At 41.0% G+C, this 24,856-nt stretch overlaps 1 protein-coding gene across 1 annotated transcript; it reads right to left on the bottom strand.

The window, feature by feature from the left end:
* Window positions 1-2,878: 2,878 nt before the first annotated feature.
* LRIT3 (leucine rich repeat, Ig-like and transmembrane domains 3) lies at window positions 2,879-24,293 on the bottom strand. Its single transcript, XM_075200581.1, has 4 exons — window positions 24,120-24,293; window positions 21,702-22,174; window positions 6,311-6,616; window positions 2,879-4,069 (listed from the first exon to the last, which is right to left on the bottom strand). Exons 1-4 carry the CDS (start codon window positions 24,236-24,238, stop codon window positions 2,991-2,993), a joined length of 1,977 nt encoding a protein of 658 aa, XP_075056682.1. The 5' UTR covers window positions 24,239-24,293; the 3' UTR covers window positions 2,879-2,990.
* Window positions 24,294-24,856: the final 563 nt, after the last annotated feature.

Here is a 24,856-nt window from a genome sequence, read left to right as displayed (position 1 = left end):
CGCCGTCTTCTGCCTTCCTTCTCTGGGTCTTCCAGACCCTCCAGCCGGCGGCGCCTGTTCTCCTCTTCGGCGCTGGGTCTGCTGCTGCTGCTGAGGCGGGGGCGCTCTCAGCCCTTACAAGGGCTCCCCGTCGACGATCTCCGCTCCGCCGGCTTCTTTTTTTCTCCAACTCCGGACGTCCCACGACGTCCTTCTCCCTCCACCGCCGACTCTCATCAGCCGGCGCGAGCGCTGATTGGCTCGCGTCTGCGCCAATCTTTGGAAACGGCCTCTTCACGGGCACCAGGCACATCTTCAGCCCCTCCAGGGGCATAGCGATGGCGGGGGCACTCTTCTCCGGGGACATCCTTACATGTGTATGTTAGTGAATTTACACTGTAAGCTCCATTGGGGCAGGGACTGATGTGAATGAGTTCTCTGTACAACACTGCGAAATTAGTGGCGCTATATAAATAACTGATGATGATGATGATGATGATGAAGTATTCTGTTGCTGCCTTACACATGCATTAGCACCAGCTTGTTTACTGACTAGACCATCAGTAGCACAGTAAGTGAAGGAAGGACAAGTCACCTCTAACTGATGTTTAAGGAATAGCGCTGCTATTTGTACTTGTATAAGTACTGTGTTAATGCATAGCAGTATCAAACACTTATCCTTGCCATACTGATCTCTTATTGGCATCGGTCAATGCACCTATTTTTTTATATTGATCAGTTAGTTGTAGTGTACAACTTCACTTGTTCTGCTTGCTAAATACAATTCTTATATCTGTTCTCTTTCAAACTTGTAAATTATTATTAGTAACAATAAAACATTTATTTTAGGGAATACTTGTCTGTTCTTTTGTAGTGCTGCAAGTGGAGATACTCTAGGGAACTAGCAGTGAAAGTGCTCTTTCAGAACATAAATCTCCCTATCTCTGGGGGCACTCTTGTTCAGAAGGGGAAAGTCCTCTCTTCATATAAGGGCGCTGTTTAATTATTGCCTGATGATCGTGTTTGGTAAGCAGGCAATAACTAAGTTAGATTACCCCTCAATTTTTTTGTTTCCTTAAATATTGTTAAATGAAAAAAATGTTTTTAACTAGAAGCGTGGAGGGAGGGGGGGGGTGCTATGATCATGCTCCTCTTTATTGGCCCTTTTTTATTTCTCATCTGGTGACCAATGATGGTCACAAAACAAAAAAAACACATGATACTTATGCGAATACAAGGAGTAGCACATTTAGAAACATGTCTGCAGCCACATTTGAAAGAGAGGAGTCTCCTATTTTAAACAAGGGAATCACATATTATTTATTGTCTTTTGATCACTTGTGATCACCAAACTAACGCCTATTTTTGTAAATAAAAGTATTAGGTGCATATGTGTACTCCTGCCACCCCTTTATAATAAGTGAACCAATACATATGGAGTACCATTCTTGGGAGAATAGAAGCTATTAAGAGAAGAATGACAATCCTCTTTCTTAACTTTGTCCAACTGTAATATAATAAATAAGCGAAAAATGCTCCTTTTTTGTGCTAACTCCTGCAAAAAAATTGTGTATTCCAAGCTTGGGATAGCAAGGTGATTGACCTTTCATTTCATGTGGTGGGTTGCTTAGCTTCCTAAATAGTATGTCTTCCTTACATTATTATAGAGGATGCCAGAAGTACAAATTTGCAAAGTCAACCCATATAACAGGGGCATCATTGTTACCGAGAGACTTGCAGTTATTTCGTATCATACAAGAATAACTTATTTTCAAATTTCTAGTAAATAAACGAAAATGTAATATTTTCCACTATTGCGCCACTTTCAGCAAACTACTGTACATTGTAGTCTTGGGTTATAAAGAAACCAATAGTATTTTCTGAAGTCTTCTGAAACCCCACTCACTCTCTCCTCTTTCTTCCTGCTCTCCTTACACCTTCGCCTTTTTCACCTATGACCCACCATAGCTGCCACTCTGACTCCACCAGCCCCTACCACTACTCACACCATCCTTCCATCACCCACACTTACACCTCTCCCTCCTAGCTTTTAGATTATTTTGTGCCTGGCAACTCATCATCAACAACGGCACTGCACATCTCCAATACAATACCTCCCAAAGCACCACAAGGGGCCAACGATAGCACTCTACATCTTCTAACAGATAAGTATAACTTTTTCTGGTATTATTAGGTGGAGGCCACCGTGTTTTCATAGTGGACACACATAGTGTAGTATACTTTTGCATACTTACTTTTGACAAGGTATGACATGCGTTGATACTGCACAGAAAAATGACCGATATTGAAGTCAGAAGTTGATGAGTGTAAAAGTGCCAAAATAGCAATGAAGACGTTATAATACAATAATATTAGATCAGGCTAAATTACACATCATGTCAGAACAGGGCTGATAATAAAGACAAGAGAGTCACTTCCACCAACACCAAACGTGTTCTTAGAGGTGAGAACAGCAGCTTTAGTGGATGCCACTGGCCCACATGATCCGTAATATACAATGTTTCAATACATAACTTCAGGAGAGTATCTAGCCGTAACCACTTCTATCTTGCAAGAGTATAGAGCTGCCAAACTAGCTACCACTACATTCACTCATGTATACATACTATGGGGTAAATGTATCAAGCTGAGAGTTTTCCGGCGGGTTTCAAAAACCATTCAGATTCTAGCTATCATTTATTTAGTACATGCTACAAAATGATAGCTAGAATCTGATTGGTTGCTATAGGCAACATCTCCACTTTTCAAACCCGCCGGAAAACTCTCAGCTTGATACATTTACCCCTATGGCTCTGTTTGCAAACTAGAATATGAAACATGTACTATAACAGAAAAACAAAAAATGAGTGTAGTGCCTGAAAATAATAGTTACATGACCTTCAGCAAAAAAAAGAAAAAGCTATACATGTTTTACATTTTATTATTGAAAAACAGAATAAAAATAAATAAAACAAATGTAGAACACAACTCTTTAGAGTATAGCATGAATATTAGCAGTAGTATTCAGGCCTTGATCCTTCACTTTTATTGGTCCCCTGTGAGTCCATACTTGACCTTGAGCACAAAAGAAGTCTTTCTGATTCTGTTGTGTCTCTACGTGTCCATAGCTCACCTCCAGGGTTTATGGATCGTGGCCTAAGGGACAGCGTCTCAAACTTGATGTAAGTCTCTTTTAAATGGTCCTCTTCACCAGGAGACTGTGGCTTACGTTGCAATTGCACAACTTTATACAGTAAAAAGAAGATGACAGGCAAAACGACAACACAAGCAACACTGCTGGCCACTACTAAGACAGACACCTGGGAGCTGCTCTCCTCGCTTTTAAGTAGAGCATCTGTGGAAAATACAATACATTGATCTTTCTTTGGCCGAGCTGATTTGGGGCACACGCAGGCCATGTACTTTGTGCTGGGCTGTAAGCCATCAATTGTTACTTTATTTTTACTTGGGTCTGTGCTCAACCTCAACATCTCCTCTTCACCATATTTTGAATAAAGAACCGTGAGAGATGAGCTGTCTGTGGTATTTAGTGTTTTCCATGTTAGCATGACCCGATCCTCTGTTTCACTGATGACTTTCAGGTTACGTACAACAGAGCTTGGTTCTGTATTGGCTGCCACATTTTTAAGTACATCTGCTTCCTTGTTGCCTACTGGGTTTTTCTTGATTGTAACCTGTGTTTGCCCCTTGTTGGCTTTCTGTGGTTTCCTCTCAGGGACCCTCGCTGTGGTAGATGTAGCACTAGTTGGAATTGTAGTGGGTTCTGCTGTTGTTTCTGTTGGTAGTGATGTCACTGTTTGAAGTGGAAATGAGACTGTGCTTATTTTTATTATTTCTTCCTTTTCTTCAGTTAGCATATTGCTTATCTGGTCTGTTCCTGGTCTCCGGCCAAAACGTTGTGGGGATCCCGTTGTAGTGACAACACCGACGACTATGACTGTTATTGATGCTTCTGATATCCCTGCCAAATTTTTAGCCTTGCATCGGTATTCTCCTGCATCTTTGTAGGAGATGCCATTCATACTTAGAATTGACCATCTCACACCATCTGTTGGAGACTCCTGAATAACTGTAAATGAAGAAAAGAAACCAAGTCACATTTGGAAGTGAAATTATTTCACTAACATGTTGGCTTCTTAATCTCTGCTTATATTATATTGTATGCTTTATATTCAGTACTAATGAATTTAATAAAAAATAATTTGCTCTAATGATAAGGCTATTTCAGAGACATTTTAAAATAGGTTTTAATAAGCAGAAATAATCTAGGATAGATCAATGGTCCCAATTACAACAGCCAACCCCTTTTCCTTCATAATATTGCAGTTATGGAAAAGTAAGTTATCTCAAAGCAGTCCTGAGTTATATAGCTTGCTGCTAGAACAGTGGAAACTAAACATTTAGCTTTATGCCAAAAGTGTAACTTTAAATTACAACCAGAATTCCATTATGGTGATTTTCTGTTGCTCTTTGCTGTCTGTCTCCTCAGGTTTATGTATGTGTGGGTTTCCTTCCACATGTGTATCTTGTACACTAATGAAACTGATAACATCCTTGAAAGATTAGCTTTACTGTTTCATCTATACAACTGTTCCGAGACTCCTTTAAGAACAGGTGACCATTGGATTGCATTTATTAGGAACTTCATTTAACACCTTGTTGGTCTTCCACATGCATTGATGTTCGCATTGAGAGGAAGACATTATGAAAAGACCGTTTTATACTGAATTTCATAACTGTGCGAACACGGAATACAACCCTGGATCTGCTATAACTGTGGGGCTGGTGATTATCTGCTAAGGATCCCCCAAAACCTCTCTTTTGCCTGGTCATATCGTACTTTGTGAGTCTTTCTTGTACTACAAAAAAACATTGCACCAAGAGCCCAATTAACCACTTTCATCTCAAAAAAAGAATTTATCTTGGTAGAACCGCCTAGAGTATATCCACTGTTTTTGTTGATAAAAGAAAGTAGTTTAATATACTTTAATAAGCACTGTGTTTACAAATCAGGTTTATAGTTTGAAAGAGTCTCCTGTAAGAGCTTTAGAACGAGAGGGATATTGAAATAGGACATCATGCTAAATAGGCAAGTATTTGGGTCCTAGCACACTGGCACACTGACACTTTGAGTCTCAGAACAATGACACGCTGACACTTGGGTCCTAGAACAATGGCACACTGACTCTTGCGGTCCCAGCTAATTACAGGTTGAGCACCAATGCTTTAGACAGATGAGAAGATAGTGGTTAAAATCAGTAACATAATGTTTCAAAAAAAACTATGGAGCATAATTCTTTATTACCATGGAATGAAGTATAAGTTGTCCCCCCCTTATTCTTGTACACTGAACATAATCACCTAAAAGAAAAAATTCTATCCAACACTAAACCTGAAAGCATACTTGCTTTTGATGGACTCACTGGGGTTCACAATGGCTGTAATGGTCCCACACCATACTTTTTTTTATCAATCAATAGGGCCTACAAAGCAAGTATGCAAACATTTTATATTTTAGCTCCTCCAACTCCACACAACACTGCATTTTTAGTTTTGAATGGAATTGTTTTTTAATTAAAAATATTGATCATTGTTTTCAAAAAAGTGCCGTACCATTCTTCAAAACTATCAGTATAATACTAAGTTCTGTCTAGACTTAAAGTGCTCCTCGAAAAGCTTGGCATAATCCTACATATTTCTTTGCTTTGTGCATACAACGTTCCACAAAGTGTCATCTGCCAGAGTAAATGTTTGCTTCTTATCATCAATTATTTCATTGGCAATTACCTATTTCACGTTTTGGGGCAAACATTTAATTGCGACTAGATGATTGAAAACATCTATGCTAATTCCTATGCTAATGTATATTCCTGTGTCAATTAAGGTTTCTTTTTTCTTTCTTTTTATTTAGAAATATTGAGAAAAATATAGCGGCATATGGGAATCTAAACTCTCTGTAAATATACTTTATTGGAGGAGCTGAGACTGTCATATAACACAAGGCATAGGGAATCATCTATCAACTCTGATGAATCACTAGAGGCCAAATTGGTAGCAAATTTGCTTTGCCTAACCAGGCAATAACTTTTAAAGAAGTGGGACCTTGATTATATGTACTCATGCTAAGGTCAATGAATCTGAATAACTGAAAAGCACTGATAAGAGTAAAATTCTAAGTATAGGAAATATTGGTGGATAGACTTGTGAGCAGTTAATCAACAGCATCCTGAATAACCAAGGTCCCTCTTTCCGCTTTCTTTTGAATTTTTTGTTTTCTTAGTGATGATATAAAAAATATATAGAATTTTACCTGTATAATTTGCAGCTGTGTTGTTAATCCTGCTCCATAATAACTGTGGAGTGGGATAACCAGTGGCGTCACATCGTAGTAGAACATTGCTGCCCAATGGTGATGTAATTTTGGTGGCTGATGTCATCACCGAGGGTTTGAGACATTGCTCTAGTTCAGCTTTTTGGAAAAAAATGCCAGTTAGAGACTCTGGGCCATTGCAGACCACCAGAGGGTCCAGGAATATCACATGAGGATCCACTATCTTTGAAAGCTCAATCAGCTTTGAAATGCGGCAGTCACAAAACCAAGGGTTATCTTGAAAACCTTGCATGGAAGAAAAGTAGAAGAAGTATTCAAATTATTGCAATTAGAATTGTCTACATGATATCCAACGTTTTTAATTGCACATGTATTTTAAACCAGCAATCCCACATAGACTGTTCGTTCATTTAAATAGCATTTTAAGTACTTTTTTTTTAAATACTGTTTATTAGTAACATCACAAGAGAAATAATAAAACAGACCAGAAATGGTTATAAGCAAAAAGACAAATTGCAAGTAATTTCATGCAAAACTTCATACAGATTCCGCAACGGTCTTGCCCTAGGTATGCCATACTAGCCAAGTCTCCCGGAATGCCCGGGAGACTCCTGAATTCTGGGTAGGTCTCCCGGACTCCCGGGAGAACTGACAATTCTCCCGCATCTGCCCGCTTCCTAGTGAAGTGGGCAGATTTAAAGCCTCCATGAATCGATTCTCCGGGAATCGTATCATTTTGGCCCGTCCCCCATGCTAAAATGACGCGTCATTATGTCACAGGGGGCGGGACCAAAATGACACGATTCACAGAGCCCAGGCCCCTCACACCCAACTCTACCACCGAGGCTCCCGGAGGCCAATCGTTAAATGTTGGCAACTATGAGGTATGCACATACATGAAATCAAAGGGACTTTCCGGAGACCTCAAGCAGCGATGCGCAGTTTAATATGTGTAAGGTAAAGAAAGGGAGGGAAAAAAAAAGAAGGAAGTGGGAAAGATAGGAAGTGAGTAAGAGGGACATGAGGAAGATAGAGTGTAGAGAAGGGTAGAGAGAAAAGGAAGGGGAAGTTCACGCAAGGAGTGAAGAGAAGTAAGAGATAGAGGGGCAAAGGGTGGCATGTGCTTGGAACAGAGGCCATTCTAGTACCAGAGCAGTGGTTGACTATGGTAAGAGGCTCAGGGGGCCCAAACTTTTTGAAAGGAAACTGAGGAGCCCTACTATGTAGTACTATGTTCCATTTATATAAATAAATGATGATGATGATGATGATGATGATGATGATGATTTGGCAAATTTGCCACACCTTGCAAACTGGCAGGTTCCTGCACTCATAATACTCTGTGGGTGTGAGAAGAGAGATCACGGATAGGCAAAAGGAGAAGCACATGCTTCTAGTCAGAAGAAATGGGGACTCCAAGAACAGCAGAGATGAAGAAGATGACAGCGGACCAGTAGGGGCAAAGCCTGGGACAGCTCCACCGTACATGCAGGAAAGTGTTTCTAATCATTTATTCTTTCTTAGCTGTTCTTCTGCAAATCAATATCTCCTTTTTTTTTAAAAAAAAATCTGGGGTGGAGAACAGTATGACTACCAGTCACATACACACAGACTCACAGCTCTCAGCATGTCATGTACAGGCAGAAGGAGGGGGAGATTTGTAAAGTGCACAAAACAGACAGAGCTCAGAGAGGCATTCCAACTGTACACTACATCATGTGCCATGTGTCTGCAGTTGCCATGGTAGACACCTGATATTGTGGAATCTCTACAGAATTATAAATAATTAATAGCAGCCTGAAAATATAAACTATTGGAAAATTCCAAAACTTTTTCTTATACCCTGCTACAGTGATTTATATTAAAAATAAGTTGTCATGGGTTTGCTGCTTTAAATAGACAGTAAAATATTTAGCATGTTAGTCAATTGTTATTACTTCATTTTATACAGATACACAGTTATGTATAGTTTATTTTGTAATGTATGGCTTACATTGTAATGTATTTTACCAACAGAGCTAGATTTACTAAACTGCGGGTTTGAAAAGTGGAGGTGTTGCCTATAGCAACCAATCCTGCTCTGACGCCTGGGCAGCGTCAGAGCAACTTTTTCCTGTTCCTGACTTGGCGTTTCTGTGTGATTCCAGTGTACCAGACCTGCCTGCTGACTTTCCAGACTCTCTGCTCCAGTGTACCAGACCCAGGCTTGCTGACCACGTTTATCTCTCTGCTCCAGTGTACCAGACCCAGGCTTGCTGACCACGTTTATCTCTCTGCTTCAGTGTACCAGACCCAGGCTTGCTGACCACGTATATCTCTCTGCTCCAGTGTACCAGATCCAGGCTTGCTGACCACGTTTATCTCTCTGCTCCAGTGTACCAGACCCAGGCTTGCTGACCACGTATATCTCTCCGCTCCAGTGTACCAGACCCAGGCTTGCTGACCACGTTTATCTCTCTGCTTCAGTGTACCAGACCTCTGCTATTCCTGACTATGTCTCGCTCTGCATTCCCATATTGTGATCCGGCTATCCTGACCACGGAGTGGTTCATAGAATTCTTCCGGTTACAGTGTGATCGTGAGCTACCTCCCACATCCTTACGTCTAGAGGCAGACCAGTGGACCGCAACCTGCGATCCTCCGCAGCGAAGCCCATCCCACCTTGCGGCGGTTCTTGGTGAACACCAGGGGGTTCGTTAGACTCCGCACCACCGGCCGGCCAGCCAGCGCTGATCTACAGTAAGGCAAGTACTCCATATTTTATTACCTACGTTACCGCATTGTTACACACGTTACATAACTGTTACATTTTTCCCTAGGTCATACATGCAGGTCTGGGACCACCTTACAAAGCTGGGCTACTGCACCAAGGGCCCTATTATAATTTGTTGGTGTGCAGGAGCACTTTCGCGCCGTCTCCTGTGTGTTGTCATGTTTCCGTGGTAACCGTAGCTTTCCCCGGTGGTCTAGGATGAAATAGGAAGTGAGGCAGGACTCCAATGTCTGATTTGCGCTACTACGCATGTCCAGACCTCCGAAACCGCAAGCTCGGCTTTTCACAACGCACTTACATCCACATAGTGAAGGGGACAGTCGCAGCTATAGAAGCTGTGTGGCACATAATATATAAGTTCTTAAAAAGGCCTCATATGGTGACCGGAGGCTCCCCACTGTATACTTTAATATATTAGAGGAGTCTTTTTCAACATAAGCTGCGCTGCTGTGCAGTATATATTAAAACCTACCTGAATTATATATATATATATATATATATATAAGAGTGCATCACACCAGCATATATACAAGTGTGTACTGTATATCTGTATTGCGTGATTGCTGCAACTGTTGTAACTGCTGAATACCTAACATCAGAATATATAACCAACATAATTTGCTACTAATTAAAGGCATGGCTAATGGGAATGAGCCTGGGGTGGCATTAGCTACCATGGTCAGGTAGTAAGAGCGCCATACTCTCCTCTCATTAAATCTTAGTACCACACAGCAACAAGTGGGTCTGGGAAGACTGGTTTATTTATTTATTACATTATCTTCTTAAAAAAAGTCTTCTGAAAATTGCCCCTAAAGAGCCTTACAGCAATTTAATGTCAGAAAAAGAAAAGTGTCAGTTAAGAACAATGGAGGACCTAGGGCATAATTTCAAATATAACTGTACATATTTATTTACCCTGTTCAGCTTCTACAAATGTATTCCAATGTATTTATACAGTCTCATGATTTTTGTTTGGTATTTTTCACTTTAGTTCTGTTGATATTAAACAGTTATTAAAATAGGGATCATTAAAGTAAATGGGCTGCTCCAATACACACTAACACTTTTATGGCTCATGAGTCATTTGTCCACAGTGTTTAGAGAACACTTTAACAGGTGTGAACATGAATATGTTGGTTTTAGATGCCATTTGAGAAGCATGCTAGATGTGTATCCATAAGCACTGACTTAAGCTGGGTACACACTGCACGGTTTTTGTCCAATAATCGGCTCAATCAGCCGACATACGACCACTCGTTCAAAAGTTGGGTCAGTGTGTGTAGTGACACAATGGTCGAAAGTCTGCCCAAATGGTCGATTGTCGCCTCATTTGGTTGGTTGTACCGTTTAATATTTTCGTTACAATCTCGTTTCCGTTGTGTAATGTGTATAAACTTCCGAATGTGTACAAAATTGCAATCATTGCTCACGACAACATGGCTGTAAAAAGTCGCTAAAGGGAAGTCCGCTCTTCCCTTTATCTTCTAAAAAAAAAGGCTAGTGTGTATGCAGTCCATGGACCGAGCGGTCGGACCATCGATCGCATGTAAAATCGATCGGCATAAAAAGTTGGTGGAAAATTCTGTAGTGTGTACCCAGCTTAACAAATCAAAGTGACAGTTAATATCAATAAGTGTGCTACCTTGGGGATGCTGGCAGATTTGTTCTTTCAGGTACACGTGAAGGATTGTGTAATGGTTGATTTGGAACAATTCATTAATTAAAAGATTTTAAAAGAAGGTGAAATAAGGATGGAACGTTAAGTTCCGCGGTGAAGTAATGACTGTCTGCCTTAAACACATGACTGAGATTAAATGATTTCTGGAGTACAAACCCACTAATTGGAAAATCCCTGCTAATCCTGCCTCTCATAACACAGTTAACTCTGCAACACTGGACTGCTTGCTCACTAGGCACCTGTCACATGGCTGAACAACAATAATGTTTTATTTCATACAGTGAAGAAATCATTACAAAGTTCTTCCTAGACAGCAAATGAAGTTAAGAAACAGTTTAACAATTTATGATTTTTTACAATTACACATAGACGAATGATCATTTATGCAGAATCATTTTCAACATCTGAAGCTCGTGTAATTTGATAATACTAAAAACATTTCCTAGAGCTGAATGGCTTATATGTAGTTAAAAATATTTTTAAATCTGTACTTTTTTGGTGTAAACATTATATAATCAACGTAAGGTTTTCTTCTTTCTTAAAATTCTTATATGATGCTGTGGAGCCATTTCTTAGAAAATCCCTGCATTAGTTTTAAGCATTAAGCCTTTGAGAAACCCTATATTGCCTTCAGTAATCCATTACAATTATGTCTCAGATTATAGAGCCAGAATGGGCATTTGATGTTATCATGAGATATAAAACAAATCAGAACTTACAAGACAAATTGTTCAGTTTACATAAATTAAAGTTAAACTAAAAGGAAACTCAACATCTTGTAGGTGTATAGTACATGTACCTGTTTTACTGTGGCTACGACTGTGACTGTTACTGTGAGTATCTTGTATGTGTCTTAGGGGCCTATTTATAAATTATAAATCCTTTGTAAAATCACCGAAAACTGACATTTGGGGGATTAACCGCAAAATTGTGATTTATGATCACTGCATCGCAGCAGATGCCATAGATATCTGCTGCTTTGCATATGTCTTCGTTTTACTGAGCAGTCCCCATAAAAGTGTATGGGGACCGTTCGGTAATGGTATTTAAGAATAGCCGAAAGTAAAAAAAACAAAACATGTTAATGCACACCAGTTGAAGCTGGCGTACATTAGCGCACACCTGGTTTGCTCAATACTTCCTGCATCCTCTTGATTGCCTAATTACCTGTCAGCTCTTTCTATTTAAAGCACCTGCTTCTTTACCAAGTTGCCAGATATTCAGGTCTACTCTCCTGTTCAGATATACTGTTCTCTGGCTCCTGTTTGCTGCCTGTTCTCTGAGTTCTGCAGCATAACAATCCGCAGATCATCACAGCCTATGTGACTACTCCACTATCCTTTGGTAATGCTCTGCAGATTATTTCTACCTGTTCTTTGAGTCTCCAGCACATCTATCCACAGATCATCACAGTTTCTGTGTCTACTCCACTAACCTTTTATTATTATTATTATTATTAATTTTTATTTATAGGGCGCCACTAGGTGTCCGTAGCGCCGTACAGGGACAAACAAATTACAATACGAGGTAAGACAGCACAGTACAGTAAACAGTAAGCACAGTAACTTAGTAAGCTCAAAGCACAGCTAGAGAGGGAGGGGAGGGAAGATCCGCATACGACGGAGCCCAAGAGGAAGGGTGCGGATGACAGGGAGACCCACAGAGGGGAGAGGAGGGAGCGAGAGGGGATGGGGGGTGGAGGGTCCTCGAGGAAGAGGGCTAAGTAGCTGGAGAGCAGAGTTAGAAGTGGTGAAACAGGAGGAGAGAAGGCCCTGCTCAAAGGAGCGTACAATCTTACCACAAACCTGAGGTAAAACCTGCAGATTATTGCTACCTGTTCTCTGAATCTCCAGCACATCTATCCGCATATCATCGCTACCAGTCTCCAGTATAACCTGCATACTCACCTGCTGTTCCTTACTCTCAGTACATTGGCTCTACCGTTGCCCTGGGAAATTGCCTCTTAGTCTCTCAGTCATTGAGCTACTTCGCATCCGTGGCATCTTCAGTTATTATCGTGGTTCTCAATACAGCCTCGCTCATTACCCCATAAGAGGGCCGCAACCTGCGGTCTGTTAGCTGCTAACTCCAAACTACCTTGCTGGAGTCCCTGGGGAACACCTCCCTCACTGGTAGACTCTGCGCCTCTCGGGAGGTAATATGACGTGAGCCAGCTGTACGGACAGTCCTCTGACCCGAACTCAGTGACATCATCCTAATAAATCAAACGATTATTTCACCAGAAAGTTGACAAAATTGAAAGAACAAAAAGGTAATTTTTTTTCAAACAAGCATCCATACCAAGCAGTGCTTTGTTAGCATCCTACAAGGTGGCATATAGAGTTGTGAAGTGTAAAAAGCCACACACCATGAAGAAGAACTGATGTTCAACATTATGGTTGGAGAATCAGTAGGAAAACTGCTTACAAAGGTACCTTTATCCAACAATGCTACCAGTCGCAGAATCCAATATATTGCTGAAGATCTTAGAAAAAAGCTGCTTCTATGGAAAAGAAAATGAAATGAAGACAGTTACAATGACTGTTTTCCCAGATGCATCAGTGTTACATCCAATGATGTTTATTTGACACATGAAAAGTCAGTTTTTGAGCAGCACCTAACGAAGCTCAATGACTGATTTGAAAAATATTTTCCAGAGAATGTAGAGAAATTTGTACCAATCCAAGACCGATTCAGTACTAAGGCTCCATCTGAATTTCTTTCTGTAGAAGAAGTGACAGGACTTTAAAAGTAAAATTTAGCAGCATTGAAGAGTTTTGGATATCCTTTAAGGATCTGATGCCAAGTGCTAAAGCACAGCGGATCCTCGTTCCATTTGCGACAACATATCTGTGTGAAGCTGGGTTTTTGGCTGTTGCTGTAATAAAAAGCAAGTACCGTCTAAAAATCAGTGCGGTCCCTTAAAAAGTGGGAGGCACATATAGAAACCGTTGTAATTCCTACACCGTTCACCTGATTTGGATGTAAATACCCTCAAATTAAAGCTGAAAGTCTGCAGTTAAAGCACATTTTGTTCCAACTACGCACTAGCTGTAGGAGAGTAGTTGCAGTCACCACCAGGGTTTTTCACTGGCACCTAGAACTGCTTACTTCTAGTATTTGTATATAGCTGCTGCAGCACCTCTTTGCTGGTGACTATGGCTAGTTCTTCCTGACCACTTTCTTTGGATCAGGACTGGAGGTAGACCATAGACTCAAGATGGTGGGTTCAACACAGGACAGCTGTGGAACAGTTTAGAGGGTTAGCTCTTATCTGTATGTCACAGGAATACAGCAGGTAATATGAATCATGGAAGATCTTGTAAGCATCATCATCATCATCATCATCATTTATTTATATAGCGCCAACATATTCCGTAGCGCTTTACAATTGGGGACAAACGTAATAAACTAATAAACAAACTGGGTAAAACAGACAAAGAGGTGAGAAGGCCCTGCTCGCAAGCTTACCATCTATGGGACAATGGGAGATTGACACATGAGGTTAAGTATACATTTTGCATCTTGGCCCAGCCAGACTGCAAAGGGAGGGTGACTCATAAGCTAAATGATCCTGTCACACAACAATGTTATTCCGGGGGTAGTTGTCTTGTGTGAAATTGTGTAACAGGCTAAAGGTAGTGAGGTTAAGATGGTGGTTGAGGAATATTATAAGCTTGTCTGAATAGGTAGGTTTTCAGAGAACGCTTGAAAGTTTGTAGAACAGAGGAGAGTCTTATTGTGCGAGGGAGAGAGTTCCATAGAGTGGGTGCAGCCCGAAAAAAGTCCTGTAACCGGGAATGGGAGGATGTAATGAGGGTGGATGAGAGACGCAGATCTTTTGCAGAACGGAGTTGCCGAGTTGGGAGATATTTTGAGACAAGAGAGGAGATGTATGTTGGTGCAGCTTTGTTGATGGCCTTGTAGGTTAGTAAAAGTATTTTATATTGGATTCGGTAGAAGACAGGCAGCCAGTGTAGAGACATACAGAGTGATTCAACAGAGGAATAGCTATTTGCAAGGAAAATCAGTCTTGCCGAAGCATGTAAAATAGATTTTAGGGGTTTGAGTCTGTTTTTGGGAAGACCAGTAAGGAGGGAATTGCAATAGTCAATGCGGGAGATGATTAGTGCATGAATTAAGGTTTTAGCAGTGTCTTGTGTGAGATATGTGCGGATTCTGGAAATGTTCTTTAGATGTATGTAACATGATTTAGATATAGAGTCAATGTGGGGAACAAAGGATAGGCGTGAATCAAGGATTACACCTAGGCAGCGAGCTTGTGGGGTGGGATTTATGGTCATGTTATCAACAGAGATAGAAATGTCAGGTATGCTCTTGTTGGCGGGTGGGAATATTATTAACTCTGTTTTAGAAAGATTAAGTTTGAGTTGACGAGAGGCCATCCAAGATGAAATGGCAGAAAGACAGTCAGTTACACGGGACAACACAGATGTCGAGATATCAGGAGAGGATAGATAGATTTGGGTATCATCCGCATAGAGATGATACTGAAAGCCAAAGGAACTTATTAGATTTCCAAGAGAAGCGGTATAGATAGAGAACAGCAGAGGACCTAGCACCGAGCCTTGTGGTACTCCAACTGATAGGGGAAGCGGAGCAGAGGTGGCTCCAGAGAAATTAACAGTGAAAGAGCGATTAGAGAGGTAAGATGAGAACCAGGATAGAACTGTGTCTTGAAGACCTAGGGATTGCAGTGTTTGTATGAGAAGAGAGTGGTCAACGGTGTCAAATGCAGCCGAGAGATCAAGGAGAATTAGGAGAGAGTAATGGCGTTCAGTCTTAGCAGTGATCAGATCATTAACAACCTTGGTCAGCGCAGTCTCTGTGGAGTGTTGAGAACGAAAGCCAGACTGAAGAGGATCCAACAGGTTGTTTGCGGAAAGAAAGCGTGTGAGGCGAGTGTAGGCAAGTCTCTCTAGAAGCTTGGAGGGGCAAGGGAGCTGAGAGATGGGACGGTAATTTGAGAGAGAGTTTGGGTCGGAGTTTTGTTTTTTTAGAATAGGAGTAATCACTGCATGCTTGTATAGTGATGGAAAGATGCCAGTAGAGAGTGAGAGATTACAGATTTGAGTTAGAGGTGAAATGAGCACAGAAGACAGGGATCTACCAATTTGCGAGGGAATAGGATCAAGAGGACAGGAGGTAGAGTAGAAAGATAAGAAGAGCGTAGAAATTTCCTCTTCATTTGTGGGGTCAAATGAAGAAAGGGTGTCAGAGGGTAGTGGGAAGGAAATGAGCTGATGGCTTGTTGAGGAAGAGGATACCATTTCTAGTCTGATCTTGTCAATCTTGTCCTTGAAGTAGGAAGCAAGATCCTGAGCACTGATAGTAGATGGAGGGTTCGGGGTGGGAGGATTGAGAAGATGATTAAATGTATTGAAAAGGCGTTTGGGGTTAGAAGCCTGAGCATAGATAAGAGATTGAAAGTATGTTTGTTTTGCAGTGTCCAGAGCATTTCGATAGGAGTGGTAGACAGAAGTATATGTGAAGAAGTCATTAGAGCTTCGAGATTTACGCCAGTGACGTTCTGCTTTACGGGACAGTTTTTGAAGATTTCGCGTTGCTTTGGTGTGCCACGGTTGACATCGAAGTCGACGTGTAGTATGAAGTGTCGCTGGAGCCACTTGATCAAGGGCCGTTGCTAAGGTTAGGTGAAAATGAGGTACTGCCATCTCAGGGGATGAGAATGTAGAGATAGGGGAGAGAAGGTGTTGGAGAGAGGTGGAAAATTGTTGAAGATTAATAGAATTAAGATTTCTACGAGTATGAGGAGGCTTGGTTGAGTCAGACAGTAGAGAGGTTAGAGCAGTGGGGGTGAGAGTGTAGCTGATAAGGTGATGATCCGAGAGGGGGAAGGGTGTATTAATAAAATTAGAAACTGAGCATAGTCTAGAGAAAACAAGATCAAGGCAGTGGCCATCCTTATGAGTAGATGATTCAATCCACTGGGAGAGGTCAAGTGAGGATGTTAGAGAGAGTAGTTTGGAAGCAGCTTTGGAAGGTGGGTTATCAATGGGGATGTTGAAGTCACCCATGATGATGGTGGGGATGTCTGAAGATAAGAAGTGAGGGAGCCATGCAGAGAAATCCTCAATAAATTGTTGGTGTGCTCCAGGGGGACGATAGATCACCGCAACACGTAGGGAGAATGGATTAAAAATGCGAATAGCATGTACTTCAAAAGATGTGAACGTGAGTGATGGGACATTTGGTAGAACTGTGTATGTGCACTGTGGGGAGAGAAGTAGTCCAACCCCACCTCCTTGTCTGCCTTCAGGTCTGGAGGTGTGGGTGAGATGGAGGCCACCATGTGAAAGTGCTGCAGGTGAGGCAGTGTCTGATTGCATAAGCCATGTTTCTGTTATTGCCAGAAGGTTGAGGTTTTTTGAGAGGAAGAGATCATGAACGGAGGTAAGTTTGTTACAAACAGAGCGTGCATTCCAAAGGGCACATTTAAAGGACTTGGGAAGAGAGGGGAGACAGGTGATGTGTTTGAGGTTTGCTATAGAACGGTAGTGTTCTGATGTATGTGTGTGTGAGGAGTGTGGGGGACCTGGATTAGGTGATATATCACCAGCTAATAGAAGCAGAGTGAGCGAAAGATAGGCAAGGGGATTGTAAGATGTGTGGCCTTTTATTTTCTGGCGACAGGTGGAGGCTGTACTTGTTAGAGATAATAAATAGGACAACAGTTCATGGGTGTTAAATAGAGGTGAGTGGAGTAATGCAGGTGCAATATGAACAAATTTGTGTGTTGGTGGAGGGGTGAAAGATGACACAGTCCTAAAGATCATGCCATGAAATGAGACTACGAAAAGCAATTTGTGAAACATTGTGAAAAAAGGGGGTAAAAGCAAAAAGCAAGGGTATTTTAAGAATTACCTCTTAGCAGTCTTCCATATAAATAGACAAGTAGTGCAGAAATAGGCTGTGGCAGATGCTGCTTATTGCTGGGAGTTAAATCAAGTCAAATGTAGTCCAATGTTTGTCCAACTGTGTTGTCTAACTGTGCATTTTCGTCCACTTTGTGAGAAAATCCCACTTAGTGCAGAAATCACACACGTCTAACCCCACATACGTCTCCCCATAGAATGTTTATTGCTCATTCATAGCCCTTACAAGGGCTGTTACACATCCCTATGTGATAGGGATAATTCACTCGGATGGAATACAAGAATGTACACACACAATACAGTAATGTGCTCTTCATATAGAGCCAAAGCCAGTCTGCAGGGTGGCCAATCTGGAAGAGGGGCAAGAGAGCACTGAGCCAACCAATCATGCCTTGTTCATTTCTCCCCTGATCAATCATGAGGGCAGACCTTCCTCTTGCAGACAGTTTAGCTTACAATACATAATATATCACATATTAATGATTAGCATCAGGGAGCAGCCCTTGCCACAGGAAGCAAGGCATTATCTAAAATTAGATTTAAACACAATTTGCAGTAACCAGTGATTCCCAAATCTGCATGTTTCATCATAGGGACAATTTTATTATCATGTTACCTCTGTCTGTGTATATATTTTTGTTAATTTTTTGTTCTTTCTGTGTCATGTTGTGTCATGGCTCACTGTTTTCTGTATGTCATGTACGGCGCTGTGGACCCTTTGTGGCGCCTTATAAATTAAAGATAATAATAATAATAATAATAATAATAATAATAATAATATCTAACACACAGACATGCACTCCTGGTAAGGACCCCCTGCTAGCAAACGAATATGGTTGTCAAGGTGATACCACCCGCCTTGAGCCTGGCCCAGGAGAGATGCTAATTTACATTTGATATCCTGTTTAAGTGTCACACAGTCAGGGCCTGATCAACCACTAGGCTGACCAGGCTGCAGCCTGGGGTGCTGGGTCCCTGGGGGCGCGGCACTGTGGGTATTTTTATTTTATTTTTCAATATTTTTTTTTTATTTTTTTTATTTTTAATTTTTTTTTTTCTTCATTCATATTTTTTTTCGGGGTGGGGGAGGGGGGTCGCCGCAGGGGGGGGGGTTGCCGCAGAGGGGTGGAGGGCTCGACGATCAAAAGCATTGGTGGTCAGTGGTTAGCAACACACAGCCAATCGCCAGGCTGCCTGTTGCTGTGCAGCAGACAGGAAGCAGGACGTCTTCACTTCCTATCTGCTGATCTGAGGAGAGGAGCGATGCTGGCACAACTACAGGTAAGTGAAGGGGGGAACTGCCCTGCATATCTATAGGGAGGGGGGGGAACTGCCCTGCATATCTATAGGGAGGGGGGGGAACTGCCCTGCATATCTATAGGGAGGGGGGGGGGAACTGCCCTGCATATCTATAGGGAGGGGGGGGAACTGCCCTGCATATCTATAGGGAGGGGGGGGGGGAACTGCCCTCCATATCTATAGGGAGGGGGGGGGACTGCCCTTCATATCTATAGGGAGGGGGGGAGGAACTGCCCTGCATATCTATAGGGAGGGGGGGGAACTGCCCTGCATATCTATAGGGAGGGGGGGGAACTGCCCTGCATATCTATAGGGAGGGGGGGGGATCTGCCCTGCATATCTATAGGGAGGGGGGGAACTGCCCTGCATATCTATAGGGAGGGGGGGAACTGCCCTTCATATCTATAGGGAGGGGGGGGGAACTGCCCTGCATATCTATAGGGAGGGGGGAAGAACTGCCCTGCATATCTATAGGGAGGGGGGAACTGCCCTGCATATCTATAGGGAGGGGGGGAACTGCCCTGCATATCTATAGGGAGGGGGAGAACTGCCCTGCATATCTATAGGGAGGGGGAACTGCCCTGCATATCTATAGGAAGGGGGGGGAAACTACCCTGCATATCTATAGGGAGGGGGGGAACTACCCTGCATATCTATAGGGAGGGGGGGAACTACACTGCATATCTATAGAGAGGGGGGGTAACTACCCTGCATATCTATAGGGAGGGGGGGACTACCCTGCATATCTATAAGGAGGGAGAGGGGGGACTGTCATGCATATGTATAGGGAGGGGGAGGGGGACTGTCATACAAATCTATAGGGTGGGAGGGGGGGGGCTGCCATGAAAATCTATAGGGAGGTAGAGAGGTTGATATGTATGAAGGAGGACAGAGAAGGGGGGCTGATATATGTGACTGGGGGAGTTTTGATGTGACGGGGGGGGGATAGCTAGCTAGCAGAGTGGAGGTAAGGAAAATAGCTGCAAGGGGGATGGATGCAGGGTGGGAGGTAAAGAAAATGGCTGCAGCAGGGGTTAAGTAAAATGGCTGTGGGGGGGGTTGTGTTTAAGGAAAATGGCTGCAGGGGGTATTTAAAAAATAGAGCAGCTTTGGGGGGCAGAATCTCATGATTGTGTGGTGGTCACATGGGTGGTCTCAGCAATCACTAGAATACTAAATATTAGTGAGATGGGGCTGGTAGAGGTTTGTATTTGATTGACAATAAATATTCAGATATTGCTTATATATGCCTGTCCAATGGGATACTTTTAGCTGGCCATAATGGAGTGTTTTGTTTTAACTAAAGGGCCTAATCATTCAGGGTTTGCATTATAATACATTTTTGCATTTTCAAAAAAGGACGCCAACTTTCCAGAAGCCAGCGAGAGGATAACAAAGTTGCAAGAGAGAAGAGCAAGGACAGGTAAGAGACAATGGCACAATCTGTCTAAATTTGAATGCTGGAGAATACACCTGAACATTCATATTCAGGAGTGTTCCTATACACCTATATATTCGGAGGAGGAGGGGGGGGGGGCGCTGCGGCCGTATTAGCCTAGGGCGGCCAGAACCCTTAATCAGGCCCTGCACACAGTGCTTCAAACGCTTTTTGCATTTACAACTATATGCATCAGGCGCGCTGTGCCAAAGACAAAAGTACATTTATAAGTTATAAGTAGATCCATCCACATTAGCTCTTTACCAAAAAAGTTTCTGGAAAGTACATTAATATGTTGACAACAAGTTCCAAGAAATTGTTTTGGAATTGCCATGTAAGCTGGCACCTGTGAAAAATTCTGTATTTGTAAATCAGAAAAAAATTATATCCAATCAACACTCATGTTGGAGCACTGAATTGAAGCATTTTGTCAGGTGAAGATGACTCTTAAAAAAGTGCTGCTTTGTGGAATATATAATGAACAGCGAGTCAATGAGTCAGGGTTGAATTCAGAAGAGACTTAACCTCCAATCATAAACCATCCACCCACCCAACGTCCCGCCATATCACTATAATGTGCTAACAATTATAGCGTAACGCATACCAGGACACTTGCAGAAGCATTTGACTAAAATCCATCTTACTGTTTTAGAAAAACAATGAAAGTCATAGACTAGTATTTCAGAAGGTTAAGCAAGGACTTTGTATGCTTATTGCCATAGTTCATGGAATTTCATTGATCATTCGAAAGTTTACTTTCTTAATACATGGAATATCATCTATTTGGTAACACTTTCATGTTCAGTACAAATAAGTGTTTTCAGGAAGATAAATATTATTTCCTTATCGTAATCTGTTCTAAAAAGGTCTAAAGCTATACCATGCGATCCTGCTCCTCAGAATAAGAGCCAATAAGATGAGAACTATTTAGATAAATTGGGCAAGATCTGACAATTTGGTGCTTGTGCCAAACTTGGCCAGATCACTTCCAACATTACTGGTGCCCATTTCAACGGTCGTAAGTCTGCATGCCTAGATAATAGTGGCCTTCTTCCAACTACATTTTCTAATATGCCTAACAATGATAGTATTAATTTTGATACTAAAATTATATACCTATTGGTCATTGTCCAGATATTGGGGACAATAACACAAACGGTTTGGCCAACATACAATTTGACAGCTTGGTATTTCAAGTAATAAACAACCTAAACTTTAAATTAGAAAATCTTTATGCAACCTATGTGGGATATTGCAGAACTTACCTAGTATAACTCGCTGGGAAAGTAAATCTGTACTCATGGATACTGATTCTGAGAATGGAGGCCAGATATCCAACAGGTCTGAAGGCAGAGTGGTGAGCTTATTGCTGGACACATCTAGGTATGTAATGTTTTTGAGGTAACGTGCAGCCTCAGCTGGGATACTTGCTATCTTGTTGTTATGTAGGTCCAAGGTACGCAATCGAGGCATCTCTAACAAAGATTCCCATGGGAAAATCGATATCATGTTTCCATCCAGGCGTAATTCATGTAATTGTTTCAGATTATAAAAGCTGCTTGAGTCAATGCTAGTAATACTGTTGTAGGTGATCCATAGGTACTTAAGGTCGACCAGGTAATAGAAGGCTTCAGTGGGAATTCTGCGGGTTACTGTCTTTTCTACTCGAAGCTTCACAGTATCAACAGGAACATTGACAGGAATGTCAAACATGTCAGGATCATTGCACAGAACAGACCTGAGGTAATAGACAAATACATCATTGCTAGGTACATAAGATTTGAAAGAGAACTGAAGAGGGGGCTATATTGCGCCTGTTGCCTAAACACAGTTGAGGCTGCCATTTTGTGGGTGGAACCAGTATTCCTTAGAAAGCAGTCTAGGGGGTAAATGTATCAAGCTGAGAGTTTTCCGGCGGGTTTGAAAAGTGGAGATGTTGCCTATAGCAACCATTCAGATTCTAGCTATCAGTTTGTAGAATGTACTAAATAAATAATAGCTAGAATCTGATTGGTTTTTCAAACCCGTCGGAAAACTATCAGTTTGATACATTTACCCCTAGGAATCTATAAAGAATCCAGTCATTCTCCATATTTGCTAGGAACAGAGTATGTGTTTTTGTTTGATAGCTTATTTCATATCATTGTACTTCTAGGCTTTCTTATGTACTGCATGCTCGTTTTCACTCATTCTATTATGAAAAATGATTCTACCACAGAGCATGGGCTATGAAACATGTATTGCTATTTATTAAAAGCAATTCTAATAATTCTAGTCATAGTATTTTTGGGGGGTTGTTTTTTTTTTCGTAGACACACCATAATGATTTTTGTATACATAAATATTCTTTTAAGCAGAAAATATTTTATATGTTGTCATGTTTTTTCCTTATGAATGGAAGAACAGGTCAAAATTTGGCTGAGAGAGAAAAGTTCCGGACAATTGACAGCTACGTACATCCCTGGTAATTCCCAATTTTCCCATAATTGCACAGTACAATTCCTCATTGTGTATGTTGAATACAATTGTTCTTATTCTCTGGAATTAATACATTAATATCAATCAAAGAGGGCTATTTAACATTTGTGATATATTGTGTTGAACACGTATGACATTTTAAAACACAACTTTGTTTCGAATTTAGAATCTTTTTATAGCATGACCCTTAGAAGTGGGTTTGCTGGTCACAAAACATTTGCTGCACTCTAGTGATGCTCTCAAAGGAACCTCCCCAGCCACAAAGAGGACCTGGAGCTTACTTTAAAACTGTGGCAAAAGAGATAAGCGAAGTTGCTGTAGAATTTTGCATGAATTGGATTTTGCTGTGGAATAGGCATTTCACAAAGGTTTCTCTTTTTTTCCACCTTACCATGGAATGGCATTCTGCAATATATTTGTAAATTCCACATTCCCATAGAGTTTATAATCTATAACTGAGCTGACATGACGACAATGTCAATCCATTCTGCTCTGTAGTGTGAGTATAATAAAAGAAAAGACCATACAGAACAATAATGATATAGTATTTCAGAGTGGGGGGAAAAAGATTGGGGGAATTCTGTACAGAGCACTGGGGGTCAAAGTTTGTGAAATAAGTTGAATATTCTGCTGAACAGGTTTTAAAATTGTACTCATTCCTAGTTGGTAACTATGTGACTACTTATATTATTTTGTTCATGCTTTGCTTGTGTGTTACTTTGTATGGGGGTGTTCTGTATTCTTCAGCTCCATCAATTGCTACCTTACTGCTATAATGTCAGTCCTGTGCATTTATATAATGTATATTACTGGAACTTATAAACATATAATAAGTTGCCAGAGTGTTTTTATACAGGTCATGGATAACCAAGGTGACATCTAAAGTTAATAATTCACGTTATTACGTGTGTGTGTGTGTGTGTGTGTGTGACAGCAGAACTCACAGATACTATATCAAATCCATATAAAACTATATATATATATATATATATATATATATATATATATATATATATTAGCATCTCTTGTGCATTGTACAGAAATATTATGACCTTTAACAAAAAACAAATTTGATCCTAAGAACTAGTATAATACTGAACATCTTTCATTCTAAATAACCGTCATATGACATACATATAGCAAACCTTTATGTGTAACCTATGTCTGGATTATGTGTGGTGTTCAAGTATCAAAAAAGTACCTACCTTGTCCCAGTGCCGTCACTTCTCCCGTGGAAAATACAAGTACATTGTGACGGACAAAAAGCTTCAATGTTACTAAACTTCTGTACTACCAGATAAAAGTAAAGAAGAAACAAAAACATTGTTTTTAGGCGCTTAGGAGGAAGTCAACTGATGTTGAGACTTCATCGTTTAAGCCATGAGAGTGTCATTCTGAGACTAGAGTGGTATACACTCATTTAGTAATAGAAGATTACATGAGATTAACAGAGATCTACAGTTACTTAACCTTCAAATGTGTTCTTTACAGGATTGCAGGGTCACAGTCTGCTGGTATTCCACACATATAACCATATACGTAACACCCAGAAATATCTGGTGTTATTTTATTAAATATACTTGGTTTAACTAAAACTAAGTTCTGTGAATAGACTTGTTAAATAGCTTTGTGTCTGTGGATAATCTTATAAGAGTATCTCCACCCACACATATAATTGCAATCTTCCCATACACAGTATTGACAGTATTGATATTATTACTAGTTTTTTCCAGCACCAAACTATTATCATTGGTCCTAAACCTGTGCTGTGATTTCTGCTCATTGATGTTTCCTATGGATTCTGTGACTGTGGGCACATGACCCCAGAATGTGTATTTATACAAAGCATAGAGTTCTGAGATCACTTCTAATATATTTAAAATTTACAGTCAGTCCTTTATTATTCCTTATGATACACAAGTTTTTCAAACAAATACTGAAA

The sequence above is a fragment of the Mixophyes fleayi genome, chromosome 1, assembly GCF_038048845.1.
Source record: "Mixophyes fleayi isolate aMixFle1 chromosome 1, aMixFle1.hap1, whole genome shotgun sequence".
Taxonomy (NCBI): Eukaryota; Metazoa; Chordata; class Amphibia; order Anura; family Limnodynastidae; genus Mixophyes; species Mixophyes fleayi.
The sequence above is the reverse complement of the archived record's forward strand: the minus strand, read 5'-3'. Positions and strand labels throughout refer to the sequence as shown.

Excerpts from the sequence above, each read along its gene's own strand:
- LRIT3 (XM_075200581.1), bottom strand. The coding sequence starts at position 24,238 with ATGTTTTTGTTTCTTCTTTACTTTTATCTGGTAGTACAGAAGTTTAGT. Across the intron at positions 22,175-24,119 it reads AGTGACGGCACTGGGACAAG|GTCTGTTCTGTGCAATGATC; the intron begins GTAGGTACTTTT and ends CTATTACCTCAG. Across the intron at positions 4,070-6,310 it reads CACAGCTGCAAATTATACAG|TTATTCAGGAGTCTCCAACA; the intron begins GTAAAATTCTAT and ends CTTCATTTACAG.